Source organism: Artibeus jamaicensis, unplaced genomic scaffold, assembly GCF_021234435.1.
Source record: "Artibeus jamaicensis isolate MK-2021 breed Jamaican fruit bat unplaced genomic scaffold, CSHL_Jam_final contig_777, whole genome shotgun sequence".
In the NCBI taxonomy this organism is placed as follows: domain Eukaryota; kingdom Metazoa; phylum Chordata; class Mammalia; order Chiroptera; family Phyllostomidae; genus Artibeus; species Artibeus jamaicensis.
The window spans coordinates 2627537-2645821 of NW_026521966.1; the positions used below are offsets into that span (position 1 = coordinate 2627537).

An 18285-nucleotide genomic window follows, 5' to 3' on the forward strand; every position below is an offset into this window, starting at 1 on the left:
GATAGCAAACGCCTCATTGGACAACTTTAGTGCAATCTAGGAAGGCAAATCAGAAACCCCGTGCTACGAAGTTCGCCCGGCTCTTGGCCCCTGGAGGTGCCTGGAGCTCTGGGGACACAGGCCGAGGCCCCTCCGGGCTACGGGCCCGTGGCTTCTCCAAGCTCCAGCGCTCCTCGCCGGAGGCCTCAGTTCCCTCTTCTGCAGAATGGGCGGGTGGCCCGGCCTCCGCTCCCCAGGGCGCTGCGGGGGCGGGGCGGCGGGCTCCGAGGGCGGCCGGAAGGGCTGTGAGTGCGGGGGCGGGCCCCGCGCCGCCCCGCCCCGGGGAGGGCGCCCGGAGCGCAGCATCCTGGTGCAGGCCTTGGCAGCTGCTGTCACTGCCGTCGGGGAAGGTCCCAGCGCGGACATGGCCTCGCGCAGCGCCCTTCCGGGCCCGCGCCCCCAGCGCCTGGAGCAGTAGCCCCGCGTAGAGGCGGCCTCGACGGTGCCGACGGCGCAGGCGGCCGGCGGGCGGCATGGAGGCGGCGCACCTGCTCCCCGCCGCCGACGTGCTGCGCCACTTCTCGGTGACCGCCGAGGGCGGCCTGAGCCCAGCGCAGGTGACCAGCGCGCGGGAGCGCTACGGCCCCAACGGTGAGAGCGCGGGCCGGGCACGGGCATTCAGGGCAGCGCGCACCGCAGTCTTCGTTTTCCCGCTGCATCGCGGCCGGGGAGCGGCAACCCCACCCCCAGCTTTCGGGTCCCCGCGGGCGGGCAGGAAGCAAGGGCTCCGGAAACCTCTGCAGATGCTCCTGGGACACCCAGCGAGGCAGCGCGGTCACCTTCGCGGCGGGAGGTGGGGTGGGCGGGTTCTGGGTTCGGAAGCCGGGCGCCAGGCTCCCCTTGCCCGTTCCGGTCCCTCCAGCCCCAGAGACCTGCAGGGTCCTTCCAAACTCCCCACCCCCAGCCCGGCCCGACCCACTCCTGCAAGCCTCAGCCCACCCCATCCGCGGGCAGCGACGGAGCCTGATCGTGCAGGTGCACACCCTGAGGGCGGCTGGCGAGAGACCAGCCGAGGACTCTGAGGCTCAGCCCCCGCAGCTGTCCCCGAGGTCTCCCCCGAGGGCTCAGTAAAACGCCCAGGAGGTGCAGCTTGTCAGCTGGCAGCCTTGGTGCCCCCACCCCCACCCCCCAAGTCTTCCTCTTTCTGCAACCCGAGGCGGATGTGGCTGGCGGGAGTCGGGGCCGGTGGGGGCTTTGAACTGCCGAGGCTAGAGACCCCCCGCCCCGGGGGCGGGGGCGGGTGGCAGATTGAAGGCCTCACTCAGGGAGTTGCCTGGGGCGGCCTTTCACTCCTGGATGACCCGGAGCTGTGCCTGCCGGTGTCTGGGCGGGAGGGCGCCCCCACGCTGTTGCTGTCTGGGTGGGAGAAGATAGTTTCTCACTCATCTTCAAAGGAGTGTGGGATTCTCCGTCTGCCAAAAGTCTCAGCTAGTGCCAGGTACTGTCCAGAAGTGTCCCTAGCCCATTTGGAGGCCCTGTGAGGGCAGAAGGTGTAGAGGTCCCCTCCCCAAGTGGCTTCCAGGCAGGACTTTTCACTCCCTTCGTCCACCCGCAGAGTGGGAGGGGTCCAGCCCGAAGTGTCCCCTCCATCCGCCAAGTGCAGCTTGTGCTTGCCGACTTGGTTTCCCGGCCAGCCAGAGGGGAAGGTGTGCTGGCCTGAAGTCTCAGGCTCCGAACTGGCTGAAAATTAGGAAAAGCTGTCAGAAAGGGAGCTTTGGGTCTTGTATTGGTTTATAAAAACCACCTCTTCTATAAATATTATCTTTCTGGAGCAGAAATCCCTTTTCAAAAAAATTAGTTGCTATATTTAGTTGCACTGTGGGAGGAACTCGGGAGATAAATATTATTTAATCTCCCCCATTAGTGACTTGGCAGGGAGGGCGCCCTTGCGGGACAGGCGGACAGCGGGGCCTGTCCTCGGCCCTGGGGTGGAGGTGGGGGTCCAGGCCGCAGGTGTGGGGGCCCACAGCCCCTTCTGTGCCGCAGCAGCCGCTGGCTCGGGAGTCCCGTTTCCCAAGGGAAACTGGAGACCCGGCCCTTGGTTCTGCCTTGGGGATCACACACATTCCATCCTGTGTGACCCTGGCCAACTCCCCTCTTTTTTCTGGCCCCTGTGTCCTTGTTGGTCGAGCAGAACAGGGGACTGACAGAAGGAGGGAGTCCCTCGCTCTCCCCACACTCTTCTGTCTGGTCCAGGTGCCCTGGGCACCGAGCCTCTGTGTGAGGTGGTGAGGAAGGATATTGGTGCAGGTCTGCGGAGCTGCGTGTGTATGGGGGGTGGTCTGAGCATTAGGGAAGTTCGGGGCTCCAGTGATGGCTCTCCTGGTTTCTCTAAAAATTTTTTAAACTTATTTTTAGAGAGAGGGGCAGGGAGGGAGAAAGAGAAGGAGAGAAACTCGATCGGTTGCCTCTCGCACACCCCCAACTGAGGACCCGGCCTGCAACCCAGGCATGTGCCCTGACTGGGAATCGAACCAGTGACCCTTGCAGTTCACAAGCCAGCACTCAAGCCACACCAGCCAGGGTTCTCTGTGCTTTCATAGTAGTAATAATAAAAGTTAATGTTTATTGAGCACTTACTATGTGCCAGGCACTCTTCTCAGCACTCTTCATCTCTCATTTCTATGTGAAAGCCACTGTTGTCATCCGCATTTTACAGAGGAGATAACTGAGGTACTGAGGTACCTACCGGGAGGTTCGACAAGTTGCCCAAGGTCACAGAGCAAGTGGCGGAGCTACTACTTGGCGCCTGTCCCTCTCTGGGCCTCGCTTTCCCTATTTGTGCAAGGGAGCCACAGTCTCTACAGGCTCTGGGGCCCTGGTGTTGGTGCCTATGCTAGCACTTGGGGTTGGCGAGGCAGGAGTTACTCCAGCTTTGCTCCCGGCCCCTGCAGAGCCCTGGAGGGCTCTCCTCTCTGGTTGCTGATGGCCTCTCCTCACTAAGCATTCCAGGGCTGTGGAAATGGGCAGGTGAGGGGAGGGGCGCCAGCGGCCCCTGCAGTCCTCATGCTTTCCCTTCCCCGTTCCTGCCTGAGGGGGAGGCATGGTGTCCTGCAGTCTCTACCAGCACAGCCTCTGGGGTGGAGCTGATGGAGGGGTTGGACCCTAGCTCTGCCCCTTCATAGCTGTGTGATTCTGGGTGAGACTTTGCCTCTCTGTGCCTCGGTTTCTTCATCATAAGCGAGGCCACAGTAGGACCCACGTCATAGTGAGTGTTCCTATGCACCAGACCATCCCTCTGCGGCTGAAGAGGATCAGCGAGGCTTTGGGCCAGAAGCTGGGTGGTGGGGTGGGCGGGGACTGCAGGTGGAGGGGAACACCCCAGGGACTGCTGTCTGCCACCCCAACCCCAGGAATCTATGCACCTGCAAGATCGTTAGCACTGGAAACCACAAGGCAGTCATTTGCTTAAGTCCTGAAGTTTGCAAATTCTGCCAGCAGGAGGCAGGGGCTGGGGACCCCGCCAGCCTGGAGCCTCCCTCTCCCCCCACCCACCGACCTCGGAGCTGGGAGTGGAGGCCTCTGCTGTGCCATGAGTGAGTGGGCCAGCCAGGAGTCTCCCCCCCACACAACACCAGCTGCCCCAAACCCGGTCTCGAGATGTGTCCTCTGAGGCTCCGTGCCTGGCCCCTTGTGTGGGCCCACCCTCCTGTGCAGGTCCCGGAGGTGCCCAGGACTCAGCTTCCCCAGGGGAGGGGGCCTTTCCACGGCCTTTAAATTTATTTTTTGAATAAAAAGGTGCATTCATGACAACATTCAAAGGGGAACAAAGATACACAGTACAGTTTCCCAGCCCTGTCCCCAACCAGCCCCCCCCCCGCCGTGTCCAGGACCCCCCACCCTGTCTTGGGTCTCCTTCCCAGGATCCTCTGTGCAGGTACACCTCTGGATCCATGGTCCAGGAATTTTTTACACAGAAGAGTGGATTGCTAGAGCCATTGCACCCCTGCTTCCCATGTGACAGTCAGTCCTGGAGGTCGTGCCACGCGGAGCTTCCCTGGGCTTCCTGGCAGCTGTGCAGTTTCACCGCGTGGCTGTGCCAGCATCTCCTCGCCCGGCTTGTTCGCAGCCTCTGCCGTCACACGTGCTGAAGGCGTATCCTTGACCCCATATTCTTTCACTCACCTGTAAATATCACCGAGGGATAAATTCCTAGAAGCAGAATTGCTGGGTCAAAGGGCATGTGTGTTTTCACTTTTGACACAATCTAGCTGTTGCTAGATTGTCCTCTGCAACGTTGCCCCCCTGGCCTGCCTGTCTCTTGCCGCCTCACCAGGGTAATGCATTATTGGGCGTTCCTACCTGTGCCAGTGTGACCAAGGAGAGTCCCCCACAGATTTAGTCTGCATTCCTCTCCTTCCCAGTGGGGCTGGGCAGTTTTTCATGTGTTTAGGAGCCATTTGATTTCCTGTGTCCGTGCGCGGCTGCCCATCACCCTGGCTGGGCGAGAGCCAGGGCTGGGTAGGGCATGTCCTGCTAAGTGGGCCAACATCCAGGGGCCCCGGCAAGCGCAGTGACGTGGGAGTCGGGAGAGATCCCGGGAGGTCTCCTGGCGTGGTCTCTTTTCGAAGGTGCTGGGGGAGGGGCCGTGATGGGGGCTGGAGCCAACTTCCTGGGCCTCACGCAGCCCATTTGTTCAGTGGATGCTCGGGCCCCAGGGTGCCTGGTGGGAGGGATGGTCCTGATCTAGATTCCGCTGGCAGTGTCAGCTGTGGACTTATCTCCTGCCCTTAGCACGGCCCCACGTGGCCACTGGAACTCTTGGGAAGCCCACAGAAACCAGGCCGAGTGGAGTGGGGCCAGGCAGGAAGGGGAGGGAGAGTGCTCTGAGTTGCCAGCCTCAGGCGGACTCGCCCTTCCCTTCCGTGGCCTCCGCATAGTCTGTAGGGCAGAGATGGGACCCTGAGCCCCTTCAGGGCCTTGCAGATGTGACAGGACTCTTGGATTTTAGGGGGCGTGGCTTGTCTGTGGAGATTTGGAAGCTCCAGGTGTTTCAGGGTTCACTCTGGTTTTCACGCCCTTGCTGGGCAAACCTAGCACCTCCCCCAGAGACTGCATCAGGCCTGTGTCCTCGGAAGCCCCGCCCCCACCCGGCCCCTTGCACCAGGAGCTCCCTGAGGCGGGGCCAGGTCTGCCCACAGCTCAGCTGGCACACTGATACTGAGCAACGCCTTCGCAGGGGTGTTTTTAGTGCCAGATGGACCAGGCAGGCTGTGGGCCCTGTGGAGCCCACACGCTTCCCAAGGCCCCCTACAGCGCGGGGCCAGGCTGTCCACTCTAGGTGGGCCCTGGAGACCTGGGCAGGGCCAGGTGGGCTGGGCGGGGTTGCCCAGCTAGGGCCTCTCCCTTATTCTGCAAGTGACAATTTAATTGCTTTGTAAATTTACCTTTGAGGAAGACCTTGGTGAGTGAGCACTTGCCTCTCCCGGCTGGGACTGACATTTAGAAGCTGAAATACCAGTTTCCAATGTTGTGAGAAGGAAGGAATCAAGAGGGGGAATTAGGGGAGCAGGTGGTGGTGGAGCCCGGGGGTGGCCCTGGCCCCACACCCACCTCCTCCTGGGCTCTGGGCTGTGGGCGACTGAGTAAACAGCTCTGCAAAGCTCAGTGTGCAGGCGGTGGTGACTCAGCTCCTCCCTGCCCTGGGCTCCCCAGTCAGGTGGGGCACCCCCATACTGAGGACTGGTGAGAGCAGGGCAGGGTGACCAGGGGAGGGGCCTTTTGCCCTGGAAGCCCTCCTGGAGGCTGGGGCTTAGATGAGGAGATGGGCAAGTGTGTCCTGCACAGGGGGAACGGCCCGGTCTTGAGGGGAAAACCAGGGGAGGTGGTGGCAGCCCCAGGCATCTTGCTTGGCTGGCAGGTGGATGGGCATATGTCTCAGACAGGGGATGATTCTGGACGGGAGGGCTGGGCAGCTCTAGGAAGACCTTGAAGGCCGTGCTAAGACTGGTCTTTATTCAGCAGGTGGGAGAGCCACTTAAGGCCTATAAGCTGAACAGAGACAAGGTCTTTCATTCACAGATTTTTTTTCTACTAATCCTCACCCAGGATGTGTTTATTGATTTTAGAGAGAGAGAGGAAGGGAGGGAGGGAGACAGAGAGATGTGAGAGAGAAGCATCGATCAGCTGCCTCCCATACATGCCCCAGCTGGGATCGAACCTGCAGCCTAGGTATGTGCTCTGACCAGGAATCAAACCCGAAGCCTTTAGGTGCACGAGATGACACTCCAACCAATCGAGCCACCCGACTCAGGACCATTTATAGATGTTTATCGAGCACCTATGAATTGTTCCAGGTGTGAGGGACATTGCACTTATAAAGTCCTACTGTCATGGAGTTTACATTCTAAGAACTACTATTACGTTTATTGAGGGTGTACTGTGCACTGTGCACATTCTAAGTGTTTTATTGCATAGCATGCCATTTAATCTTCACAGCACCCTCATGAGATAGTGATTATCCCCATTTTGCACAGAGGGGGGGTCACAGAACTACCAAGACGTAGAACAGGATTTGAACTCAAGCCCTCTGGACCCGACTCCTTGCTCTAAGCCAGGAGTCTTCTCTGATCACATCCTCTTTGGCCACCCAGGCTAACTCCCAGACGCCCACCCAGGCCAGCCCCACATCAGGCATCGGTGGGCATGGGCCCACTCAGTCTGGCATCAGTGACCCACAGCAGAGGTTGGCTGGAAGAGGCCCTTAGTGAGAGGTCCAGAGGTCTACTATCCCAGAAGGACAGTGGGGGTTGCATGCCCCTGAGCTGGCCCAGTGGGGACCCGGGAGGGAGCAGCCCTTCCTTTACCGCCTTTGCCTGTGCAGCCTGGCAGACGGCACCAAGAGGTGGGCAGGGCGGCGCCTTCTCCCCGTTTAGCAAAGGAGCATCTGGCTCTGCTGAGGGTCCAGTGCCACCATTTCAAGAGGAACTGGCTCAGCCCTTCCACCCTCCTACTTGCAGCCTGGTCGGATAGCAAAGGGGAAACGGCTTCCTGCAGGGCAGCCTGAGGAGGAGCTGGGACGGGGCTCCACAGCTCCAGGGCTCGGTCATGTGAGAGGAGAATTGGTCTTCTAGAGTGTTGGCAGGATCGGGTTTGAAGCAGACCAGGACTGAGCTGCCAGGGCCTGCTAACCTCCAAATGCCCCCTGTGAGGACAGCAAAGCCCTGGTACAGCGATGGTTTTGGCCGGTGGCTCTGGGGCCACAGTAGGGGGATGAGCCAGTTGATGGGATGAGAGCGTCCAGCCCAGTGGTTATTGGGACAGGGGACACCACATTTTTCAGGTCTCGGCTGGGAGGGCCCAGGGCGAGAAGGCAGGACAGTCCAGGGGTTAGTGTTAGTGCAGGCAGTCTGGAGCAGGGGTTTGAGCGCCAGACCACCTGAGCTCGGACCCTTCTTGCCGCTCCACGTTGCAGCTGTGTGACCGGGAGCGAGTTGCCCAGCCTCCCCGGGCTTCAGCCGTCTGCTCTGTGACGTGGGAATAGTGACTGAGCCCTCCTCCTCAGGCTGTTTGCGAGTCACGAGCGAGCCCCACACACGAGGAGCCAGCGTGGCGCCCGCACGTGGAGCCCCACCAGCTCTGGGGCACTTCGTTGCGGAGCGCCCTCGCCCGTGAGTGCACACAGTGCCTCCCCCTCGCCTGTGGAGGTGATGGAGGTGGAGCACCCGGCAGGCTGCCTGGAACGCGCCAGGTGCTCAGTAAATGGGGCTTTTGCTAATACTAACCACAGTCTTCGCAGCAGCCCTCCAGGGTAGGGTGGGCCCTCGACGTCCAGGTGAGGCTCAGAGCCCCCAGGGGTCCAGCCGTTCTGGCGGGTCAGGAGCACACGTAGGTGCGGGAAGGGCAGGCTGTCTGCGAGGACCATGGCTGGCTGAGCACCCCTGGGGACAGTGAATGGGGGTGGACGGGAAGCCTTGTGGTAGAAGCCAGGTTTGGGGAGAAAGGGGCATCAGTCAGGATCAGCTAGTCTACGCTGCTGTAACAACTCCCAAATCTCAAAGGCCTAAAACAACAGAGCTCACTGCTCACTCCCTGTGTGTGCATGTGTGTCCATGGCAGGCCACCCTCTGGGACTCGGTTCACAGAGCAGACACCTCTCTCAGAAGGACAAAGAGCTCCTGACCCGCGCTGTCCCACACGGCAGCCACTGGCTGCGTGTGGCTCTTTAAAAGAAAATGAATAACAATTAAGTAAGATTTAAAACTTAAAAACAAAAATTTAGCTGCTCATTCACACTAACCACCTTCCCAGTGCTCACTTGCTACATGTGGCCTGTGGCTGCTCTGTGGGGCGTGCAGCTCTCTGGGACATGTCCCTTGTCATACCCGCAGCTAAGCGTGGCAGCCCAGAGCTGACACAGGTCCTTCTCTTCACAAGTTACAGGGGGTTGGGGACTGCTGTCCTACTATGTGCCTACAAGGTGGGAGAGTCTGAAGTACTTTAGTTCTCACCTGACGTCGGCAGGGTCTGGACACTGGCAAAATGACGTATAATGGGACCACTTTTGCCCTGGGCTTGTTGATAGAAACAAGAGTTAAGTTCCCGTGACATCTCCTCAACATTATAACGAACTGATTTGTTACTCAGGGGCCTGCTGCATTTGGGGAACAGCTTACTGGCCACCCAGGTGTGGGCCCTGGGTCAGCTTGCAGGTTGGAGCACAAAGGGGGAGACCCACATGGGAGGGTAGAGAAAGAACTTGGGAGTCAGGGAGGGGATGGCTTGAGGGCCACTAGAGCTATGTTGCCCCATGACATGCTTCCCAACCCCAGGCATTGCCCCGACCCAGAAATAAATGCCCTAAGGAAGGCCCTGGCTGGTGTGGGCTCAGTGGATTGAGTGCTGGTCTGCGAAGCAGGGGGCTGCCGTTTTGATTCCCAGTCAGGGCATGTGCCTGGGTTGTGGGCCGGGTCCCCAGTGGGGGGCACACATGAGAGAGGCAGCCACACACTGATGTTTCTCTACTTCTCTTTCTCCCTCCCTTCCCCTCTCTCTAAAAATAAATAAATAAAATCTTTTAAAAATGCCCTAAAGAAGGTGGTAGCTTAGGCAGTAGGTGCCTGCCAGAGCGAGGGGTGAGGGAGACAGCAGGAGGGGTTCAGGTGAGGCTTACAGATCAACTCCCTTTGGTCAGGAACCGTGAAGAAACCGGCCGAGGCGCGGGCGTGAGCGCCAGGCCGAGGTGCGCCCTGAAGCCACCCCTGCTCGGGGCCGGGCCGGGGCACGGCTGGCAAAACCTCTGAGGACCCCGCCCCAGGGGAGAACTGGCCCAGGAACCAGGCCTGGCCTCCCCCCACCTTTCCTGTTCTCTTCAGCTAAATAGATCAGAAGGAAAAAGTCTGTTTGATTTTAATCTCAACTCAGGACACTGGAGATTACATTTTCCACGGAAAATGTCAGCCGTTGCCTAAAATAGGACTTTGGCGAAAATGCTAGAAAGTGTATTTTTAGGTTATATGTTTCCCTCCTGGATTCCTGCAGTCCAGTGGGCTGCTCAACACCCCCCACGGGTCAGTGGCCGAGTGCAGACCCCAGACCTTCCCCACAGGTGTTCTGGGAGAGGGCTCCCACGGGAAAAAATGATTGGTGGGTATTCAAGCCAAAAGCAGGTGGACAGTGCAAGGACCCGTGTGGAGGAGGAGGAGGAGGAGGAGGAGGAAGAGAGAAGCAGCCTGGGGCCTCAGAGTCTGAACCAGCTCCTGGGTGACGCCAGCGCCGCCGGCCCAGTCCGTCCCTGGAGGGGCGCAAGGAGGCAGGGCTTGTTCAGGCCAGGCCCCAGGAGCCGAAGCGTGCAGACCTCCTCACTGCCTGGAATGCTGGCTGCTGCGGCCGTTTCTGGGCGGCCCCCTGGGCTGTGCTGCAGCCCTCGTCCTGGGGGTCCCGGAAGAACTGATGTGTCAGAGGCAGCCCGAGCCCATGTTTGAAACTTAAAGGGTGGAGCTGGGGGCGTTGAACAGGACTGGGCAGACATCCGAGAAAGAGCCATGCAAGGCAGCTACAGACTCACTGTGTGACCTCGGGCCCCTTATCCAGTTTGCTCAGTTTCCCCTCTGTGCTATGGGGAAGGGCTGGACTGGAGGGTCTGGAAGCGCTGTCCCGGCTCTGGTCTTGTCCTCAAGTGGGCCAGGCCGCACCAGACCTTCCTCAATCAGAGTGGGGCCTGGGGGGCATGGCGGAGGGAGTGGAAGCCTCTGGGCCCAGACTGTCCGGTGTGCGACTTCAGAGGGCTGTGGGCTGTGCCCGGACCAGCTCAGGTCCAGGCGGGCACAGTGGGAGGGGCTGCCTGGAGGCCCCTGAGGCCCCACAGCGTAACTCCCCTGTCTCTTGTCTCCTCTTGCGCCCGTGGCCGCTGGACCCCGCAGAGCTTCCGACAGAGGAAGGTGAGGTTTGCACTAGGGCTGCAAGAGCACTGGGCTACACCCGTGGGCCGTTCACTGCCGAGTTGGATCCTCCCCTCCCTGACAGAGTGAGGCCCCACTGAGGGCACTTGCCCAGGCTTCCCACGGCCTTGGGCTCTCCCTCTATGAATGGCAGGGAGGGAATAGGCCAGGTGGGCTCCCTGCTGACCCAGCTGTCAGTGAAGGCAGGTCAGCGGGCCCGGGGCCAGGCCTCAGCCCGCCCGCGTCCCCGTTCCCAGGCAAGTCCCTCTGGGAGCTGGTGCTGGAGCAGTTCGAGGACCTTCTGGTGCGCATCCTGCTGCTGGCCGCCCTGGTCTCCTTTGTAAGTAGGGCTCCGGTCCCACGGCATCAGGCAGCTGGGGGGAGGGGAGCCAGGCTGGGGCAGTGCGCAGGCTCTGGGCGCAGGGCTGTGTCTCAGCTGTCTGCATCCCGGGGCCCACCCCGCCCCACTCAGATCTCAGCTTCCCTGGTGGACCCTCCTTGCAGCCCCCCACCCCCACCGGAGCCCCCTCCCACCTGTCCCACCCTGGCTGTCAGAGTTCCTGCCCCTGCCCCTTCCTGTTTTAGCGCAGTTTCTCAGCCCCGGCACTACCGCGCATTGGACCAGCTGGCTCTTCGTCTGGGGCCGTCTTGTGCACTGTAGAGTATTTAGCAGCATCCCTGGCCTCCAGCCACCAGATGCCAGTGGTGCCCCCAGTGTTGCCACTGCAAGTCTCCAGAGGTTGCCAGGTGCCCCAGGAAACAAAACCACCGAGGCCGAGAGCCCGTTCTGTGACTCCCTGTGCCCCTCGGAAGACTTCGGGCCCCGTGCAGCCTCCTCGGGGCTGCTGTGCCCCTTTGCTCTTGCCCATTCCCCCTGCTTGGGCCCCTCCCAGACCTGAAGGACAAGGGGGCCAGCGTGGGGTGGTGGGGAGGGGGACCATGGTTGTCAAAGGTGACTGAGCAGCAGGAACCCTGAGGGTGGACAGGATTCGTGCTCCCGCCTGGCACCCGCAGGGCCTGGGGGCAGACCTCATCTTGGTGACTCGCAGTGCAGAGACAGCAGGGGCCCTTGGTGGGAATGGCTCTTCCCCTCCAGCCAGCTGTGTCTGGCCCCCCGGTGACTCACTGTCCTGGTGGAAACTGAGGACTCTTACAGAGAAAAAAGTCTACCCTAAAATGGGCAAGCCCGAAGGGTTCTGGTACAGATGGACACACTGAGGCTGTGGGGTTGGGGGGTGGTCAGGCCAAGAGGGGAGAACGAGATCTGAACTGGGTCTCCTGTCTTCAGGCCTGGGCTCTGGCTGGAATCATGTTTCTCTGGCCATCGGACTTCAAGTGTGAGCCTGTAGCAGGGTCCCCTGGGCTTTTGGAAACACTGCTGAAGTCTGAGGTGGCCCCCGAGAATTGTGTTTCTAACAAGTCCGCAGGTGCTGCTGCCGCTGCAGCTGGCGGTACGGGCAGCACACTTGGAAAACCGCGGCCAGGCAGACAGCGAGACCTGCAGCTGTGCAGCTGTGCTGCTCGCCCTTGGCCCTGGAAGTTGGCGGGCGGGACTTGGGCTGTGGTGGTCACTGGCTGCAGAGGCTGGCCGTCCTAAGCCGAGGCCTGCTCAGAGCAGCCCTCTCCCAGCCCAGGGCATCCCAGGGATGGGATGCTTCCCCGAGCAGGGAGGCGGGCGGGAGACCCAGGCTGCGCAGGAAGTGGCGAGCAGACCCTGGCCCACAGCGGAGCCCAGAGTCACCCGCTTGCATCCCGGCAGATCCTGGCCTGGTTCGAGGAGGGCGAGGAGACCACCACGGCCTTCGTGGAGCCCCTGGTCATCGTGCTGATCCTTGTGGCCAACGCAGTCGTGGGCGTGTGGCAGGTGGGAGACAAGGCGGTGGGACTGGGCTGCTGGTTGTGGCTTCTACTTGGTGCTAGAATCCCGCAGGTCCTTCTGCTTCCAGCTCCATCGGTGTCACTCCAAGAGGGTGGCCTGCTGGGGCCAGCAGGGACAGACCTCAGCCCGCCTCGTGTTCTGCAGGAGCGCAACGCCGAGAGTGCCATCGAGGCGCTGAAGGAGTATGAGCCCGAGATGGGCAAGGTGATCCGCGCAGACCGAACCGGTGTGCAGAGGGTCCGCGCACGGGACATCGTGCCCGGAGACATCGTGGAAGTGGCGGGTACGTCGTGGGGCCTCTTTCTGTTACGTGATGCTGGCAGAGCATATCCCGCTCTGTGCCCCCATCTTCCTGGCTGTGTGTGTGATCTCTCCAAAGCTCTTTGGCCCAAACCCTGTTGAACAGGTGAGACCATAGGCCAGGGGACAGGCGACAGGGTCCACCTGCGGGATCACAGCCTAGGGCCCGGCCTCCCAGCCCCAGCCTTGGTTCCTCGGGGCTTTCCCAGGGGGCGGTGCTCAAAGCCACACTCAGCCAGGCCCTTCTTTCTCCGCAGTGGGAGACAAAGTGCCGGCTGACCTCCGCCTCATTGAGATCAAGTCCACCACACTGAGAGTGGACCAGTCCATCCTGACAGGTGAGGCCCGGAGGCTGCGCCAGGTGGGGGCTGGGTCAGGGCACGGGGTGTCTTCACGTGGGCCGCTTATTTCTGACCCCACGACCAGGTGAATCAGTGTCGGTGACCAAGCACACAGACACCATCCCAGACCCCAGAGCTGTGAACCAGGACAAGAAGAACATGCTGTTTTCTGTAAGTCCCTGGGCCTTGGCCTGGACAATGGTAACAAAAAGAAAAACACTGAGATGAGTCCGTTAAAGCCCTACAGGGAACAACCTCATTGATTATCGACAATACATTGGAACTTGAGTAAAATGATAGCTTGTGTTTAGGAAAGGCTGTGCCTGTCCTGACTGATTTAACCCTCACAATGCCTTTGAAATAAGTGCTCTTGTTGTGAACTGCGTTTTCCAGGAAGGAAACAGGCACAGAGATGTTATGTAAGTGGCCCAAGGCCACACAGCCACTGACTGAGTGCCAGAGCTGGGATGTGAATTTAGACATTCTGACTCCAGAGCTTTTGCTCTTACCTGCTTATCCTACCTTAATCTGGAGAGGAGTAGAGTTTCCCTGTGGTCACCGAATGGAGAATCTTCTAGAGGGAAGAGGGTTGCTAAAGTGGTGAAGGGTGGCAGGAATAGTCCATTTCTCCAATGGGACAACCGCCCCCAAGTCCCTCCTCCAGGCTCCCCCAGCTGTTTTCAGGGAGAGTGACGGGAACAGCCCGGTGGGAGTGCCCTGAGGCCTCAGAGGGGCTTAACTAGCGATGCTCACAGGCAGCCCGGAAGCAGCCTGAAGCCCAGCATGGAAGCCACGGGACGGCTCAGGTCACTGGCAGTGGCCCAGAGTAGCGAGCCGTAACAGGCTGGAGAGCCTCCCCGGCAGTGAACAGGAATGAAGAAAACGGTGTTCGCCCAGAGCTCTTCCAGAGCACAGTGCCCTGCCCAGACACAGGGAAGCCTCGGGAGGGCAGGGAGGGGACTCTAGGGGGCATGTTTAGGAATCAGCAGCTGTCACTAAGGAGCTTTTAAAGGAGGAGGCTCTGGCTGACTGCAGGCCATCTCCGTAGCTGAGGGCTCCGTCGTGGGGGCCGGAGCTGCACGATTGGGCGGAAGAGAAGCTGAGGCTGCCGCCAGCACCCACCCTCTCCCCCACCCCAGCACCGTGCACCCTTCTGAGGGGCACTGAGTAATTTGCCTCCGAGGAGCAGCTATGTCCCGGGCCTCTGTTGGACCGTTTTTCAGAAGAGGACACGGAGGCTGAAGGCTGGTTGGCCCGTACACGGGCCCTTAAATCCTGGCTGCCTGGGACTTTACTGGGACCTTGGGAGTGGATGAACTTAAGGTCAAGTTTCCTGAATTCTTCAGTAAATATTTACGGGTGGTTTACAGTGACCTGGGATTACAGTCAGTCACATTCCTGCATGGCCGCTTTGTTTATAGAGTGTGTTTTGCCGTGTTAGTGCTGTGTGGTGCTGGTTGATGATACTGTCAATATTGGCCTGGTGCTGGGCACTAGGGACATGGCACTGGACCAAGTCCCTGCCTTCACAGAGCTGGTACTGTCATGGGGATGAGAGCAATACCTCCGTGCTACGGAGCTGCAGGAGTCCAGGAGCACTAAGCAACACAGAGGAAAGGAGAGCCAGGCAGGGGGATAAGAGCCCTACCCTGGCCTGAAGGAGCCAGGGGTGCGGGCCTTTGCCCAGGTGGTGAACAGCTCTTCCCCTCGGACAGGGCACCAACATCGCTTCGGGCAAGGCAGTGGGCGTGGCAGTGGCCACAGGCCTGCACACAGAGCTGGGTAAGATCCGGAGCCAGATGGCGGCCGTGGAGCCAGAGCGGACGCCACTGCAGCAGAAACTGGACGAGTTTGGGCGGCAGCTGTCCCGCGCCATCTCTGTGATCTGCGTGGCCGTGTGGGTCATCAACATCGGTCACTTCGCCGACCCCGCACACGGTGGCTCCTGGCTCCGAGGCGCCGTGTACTACTTCAAGATTGCCGTGGCCCTGGCTGTGGCCGCCATCCCTGAGGGCCTCCCCGCTGTCATCACTACGTGCCTGGCACTGGGCACGCGGCGCATGGCACGCAAGAACGCCATCGTGCGCAGCCTGCCCTCCGTGGAGACCCTGGGCTGCACCTCGGTCATCTGCTCCGACAAGACGGGCACGCTCACCACCAACCAGATGTCTGTCTGCCGGGTGAGTGCCCACGAGTGTGTGCCGGCTGTGACGCCCAGAAGGTCGTGCCCCCTCCTCTGGGTCTCACCCCGACACCTTGGCTGAGGATGGAGGAGGGAACCTGTGGGCCGCCTGTGCTGGGGGACAGATTCAGGTGTTCAGGGGGCCGAGCAGCAAAGCCTGGCTGGGCATGTGTCACTGAGACTTGCGGGTCCCTGAGGGGCCCTGACAGCCATGGCTCATCTGTGAACCTCAGTTTTCTCATCTGAAGTTTGGATGTGTAAGCCCTACCAGGTAACCCTAAAGGATACAGGAGAGGGTTCAAGTACAGCCTGAGGCATCTGAGCCAGCTGGGCCTGGACCCAGGTTTTGTCCTGCTCTACCATGACTTTCTGGTCAATGCCTGTCATCAGATATGCCAGCTCCAGTGACCTAGGAGGAGCCAGGGCAGGAATTATTTATTCCCTGTACTGGATCCCAGATCCTGGGCCCGCTGCCCACATGTTTCAGGAATTCTGGCTGAGACTCTAGCAGGCCCAAGGGCAGAGGGGCGGGTGGGGTGTTGGTGAAGGTTGTGTATTTCCCACTCATTGAGGTTCCTTCCCCACCTCTCTCCTGTTCCACCCTGGCTCCCACAATCAGCCCACTGGGCCTTGGAAATCCAGGCTCTCTATCTGAGCCCATCAAAGCCCATCAGAGGCTGCAGCAGGAGAGGGGGCACCATCAGCTTGATGGCTCTGCAGCCCGTGACCTGCTAAAATCCTAAGTGGGGCTTCATTTGAGCAGAGTGTCTCTTGACTGAAATAAAGACTGGGAAAGCACAGTATCGGGAAGTTGTAGAGGTCTTACATGCTGCATGATGGGCTCAGAAACCTGACTTCTTGGCCTGTGCAGCTAGAGGGCTGTCCCCTGAAGCAGGGAGGAGAGTGTGAGGGAAGGGACGTTTACTGAGCACCTGCTGGGTGCCGGGTTGGCCACTGGTTTGGGAATGTGCAGAGAGGCAGTTCCCAGGAAGGAAGAACTGTCTCCCTGGCAGAGCTGGCTGACAGACAGGAAATGGGCTGCCCTGGGAGGGGAGGCCCCGGACCTGTGAGATACACAGGTGGGGGCTGGGTGATCCAGCAGGCCCTGCAGACCAGAGCTCACTGTTGGCAAGCACCTTTGGGCACGAGAGGTCTGTGCCCCAGAATAAGGTGTGATTTCCTCCCTTGGGGGCCAGGAACTCGTCCCCTTGAAGGGAAAGGAGGGGCAGCAGGATGCCGATCCCACTTTCTCCCCGAGTTACCAGTGGAGAAACAGGCTCAGGTGCTCATCAGGGGGTTACCCTGCAAGATGGGCAAGGACCCAGGCTTCCCTCTGCAGCTCAGGGCTCTGTCAAGCTCAAAGCTGTCCCCAGAACATTGAAGAGTCTGCTATAAACCCCTCGGGTCTAGAGCAAACAGACAAGTCTGAACTGGACACACCTGGGCAGAGCAGAGGGGTCTTGCCTCATCCTGGACTCTGTACTCTTACACTGCACGTTCGTGACCCCCTGAGAAGGAGGCCCACTGGACCCCGGCCTGGGGTCAGGCTTTATTCAGACTTGCTGCCCAGGGAAGAGGGAGGTGAGGGTCCCCCTCAGCATGCCCCCGTGCTCCCCATCCCCAGATGTTCGTGGTAGCCGAGGCAGAAGCTGGTGCCTGCCGTTTGCACGAGTTCACCATCTCTGGCACCACCTACACCCCAGAGGGCCAAGTGTGAGTGCAGGGGTGAGGGGGTCACTGGTGGGCGGGGTTTCTTGGTGGGCAGGGCTGTGTAGGATGGCTCTGAGAGTTGTCAATTGGCCCTGGCTCCTGGGGGCGGGGCCATAAGACTGGGCACATCCCAGGGGCGGGGCCAAGGCCTTTGTACTGACCGCCTGGCTCTTCAGGCTGCAGGGAGAGCAGCCGGTGCGCTGTGGGCAATTCGATGGGCTGGTGGAGCTGGCGACCATCTGTGCCCTGTGCAACGACTCCGCACTGGACTACAACGAGGTGGGCCCCTTTATGATCTCCCTAGTATCCAAGCTCCCAGGGCAGACCCTCCTCCCAGAGTCTGAAAGCTCCCAGGATCGGTGGTACCTGCCCTTTTGGAGTGGCACACCCCAGGAGCACTGCCACCCCATCCCCTCCCCCCACTGCCACCCTTTCTCCTATTTCCACCCTCCCGCTTTCTCGACTGAATTTGGAACTCTGTCCTGGGGCTCCTGGACTGTGGGGGACTGAAACATAAGGGGCTGAAGGGCCAGGGGTGCCTTAGGGGGCAGGACTAGGGAGGGCGTTCACAGCCCAGAGAAGGCCAACAGCCTGTACCAGCCTGGTGCCGTTTAGGTGGGGAGTGCTCCCCCCTGTGGCTGGAGCGGTGGAGTGGAGTGAGCAGGGGTGCTCCTGTCCGAGGGGAAGGGCGTGGCCACACCAGGTCAGGCCCAGTGCCAAGCCGAGGCCAGTAGATAGCCACCGAAGGGTTTTAAGCAAGGGAGCGACATGGTCCGATTTACACTGACAAATATCACCCGGGCTCCTGTGTGGAGGATGGAACGGACCGGGCGAGGCAGGAGCCAGGGAGCTGTATGTGGTCACCCAGGTCAGAGAGGTACTGGTTGGGGCCTCAGGAAGGTGGAAGAAGGCATGGGCTGGAGAGAGACTTAAGGAGCCAAAATTCTGAGGCTCGGTAACTGGTCAGATGAAAAGGAGGGTAGAGGGCAGGGTAGCCTCTGGTTGCTCTGCTGGCTGGGTCTGTCACTAAAGTGGCAAATATAAGGAGAGGAGAGGTGGCCTGTGGGTTCCCAGAGAGCAAAGTCCCACAGGCAGCAGTCGGACAGGTGGGCTGGGAGCTCAGGAGAGAGGGCCCTGCCGGGTGGGCACTGGCAGTCCTGAGCAGGTGAAAGGTGGTGGGGGCAGGGGCACTCGAGACCTCAGGGAGAGAAGATGGGAGGGAAGGAGCAGAATCCAGACAGCGGAGTGTAGAACGAGAAGGAATCTGGGGAAGGGGGCTGAGAAGCAGCAAAGGGCGAGGCAGGAGGCAGGGAGGGTGTGTGGCCGTTGGTGTCCAGGGGAGGGAGGGTGGAACGGAAGGGGCACGTCAGTGCCAGACACCACTCAGACCCCAGGTTGGCTGCGCTGGGAAAGGCCCACGGGTCTGGTGCCAAAGGGGTTGCAGGTAACTGGCAA

The 18285-nt window shown here is 60.3% G+C and overlaps 1 protein-coding gene across 3 annotated transcripts in view; it reads left to right on the forward strand.

Moving 5' to 3' along the window:
* Positions 1-326: 326 nt before the first annotated feature.
* The window catches only part of ATP2A3 (ATPase sarcoplasmic/endoplasmic reticulum Ca2+ transporting 3), a 33747-nt gene continuing 15788 nt past the window's right edge, over positions 327-18285 (forward strand). For all 3 annotated transcript variants that reach the window (XM_037133021.2, XM_037133023.2, XM_037133024.2), the window contains exons 1-10: positions 327-630; positions 10401-10418; positions 10676-10758; positions 12178-12282; positions 12442-12580; positions 12855-12935; positions 13024-13109; positions 14654-15118; positions 16745-16833; positions 17007-17109. In XM_037133021.2, coding sequence (XP_036988916.1) covers positions 513-630; positions 10401-10418; positions 10676-10758; positions 12178-12282; positions 12442-12580; positions 12855-12935; positions 13024-13109; positions 14654-15118; positions 16745-16833; positions 17007-17109 — 1287 coding nt within the window. In that variant the 5' untranslated portion in view covers positions 327-512. The remainder of the gene's footprint in view (positions 631-10400; positions 10419-10675; positions 10759-12177; positions 12283-12441; positions 12581-12854; positions 12936-13023; positions 13110-14653; positions 15119-16744; positions 16834-17006; positions 17110-18285) is intronic.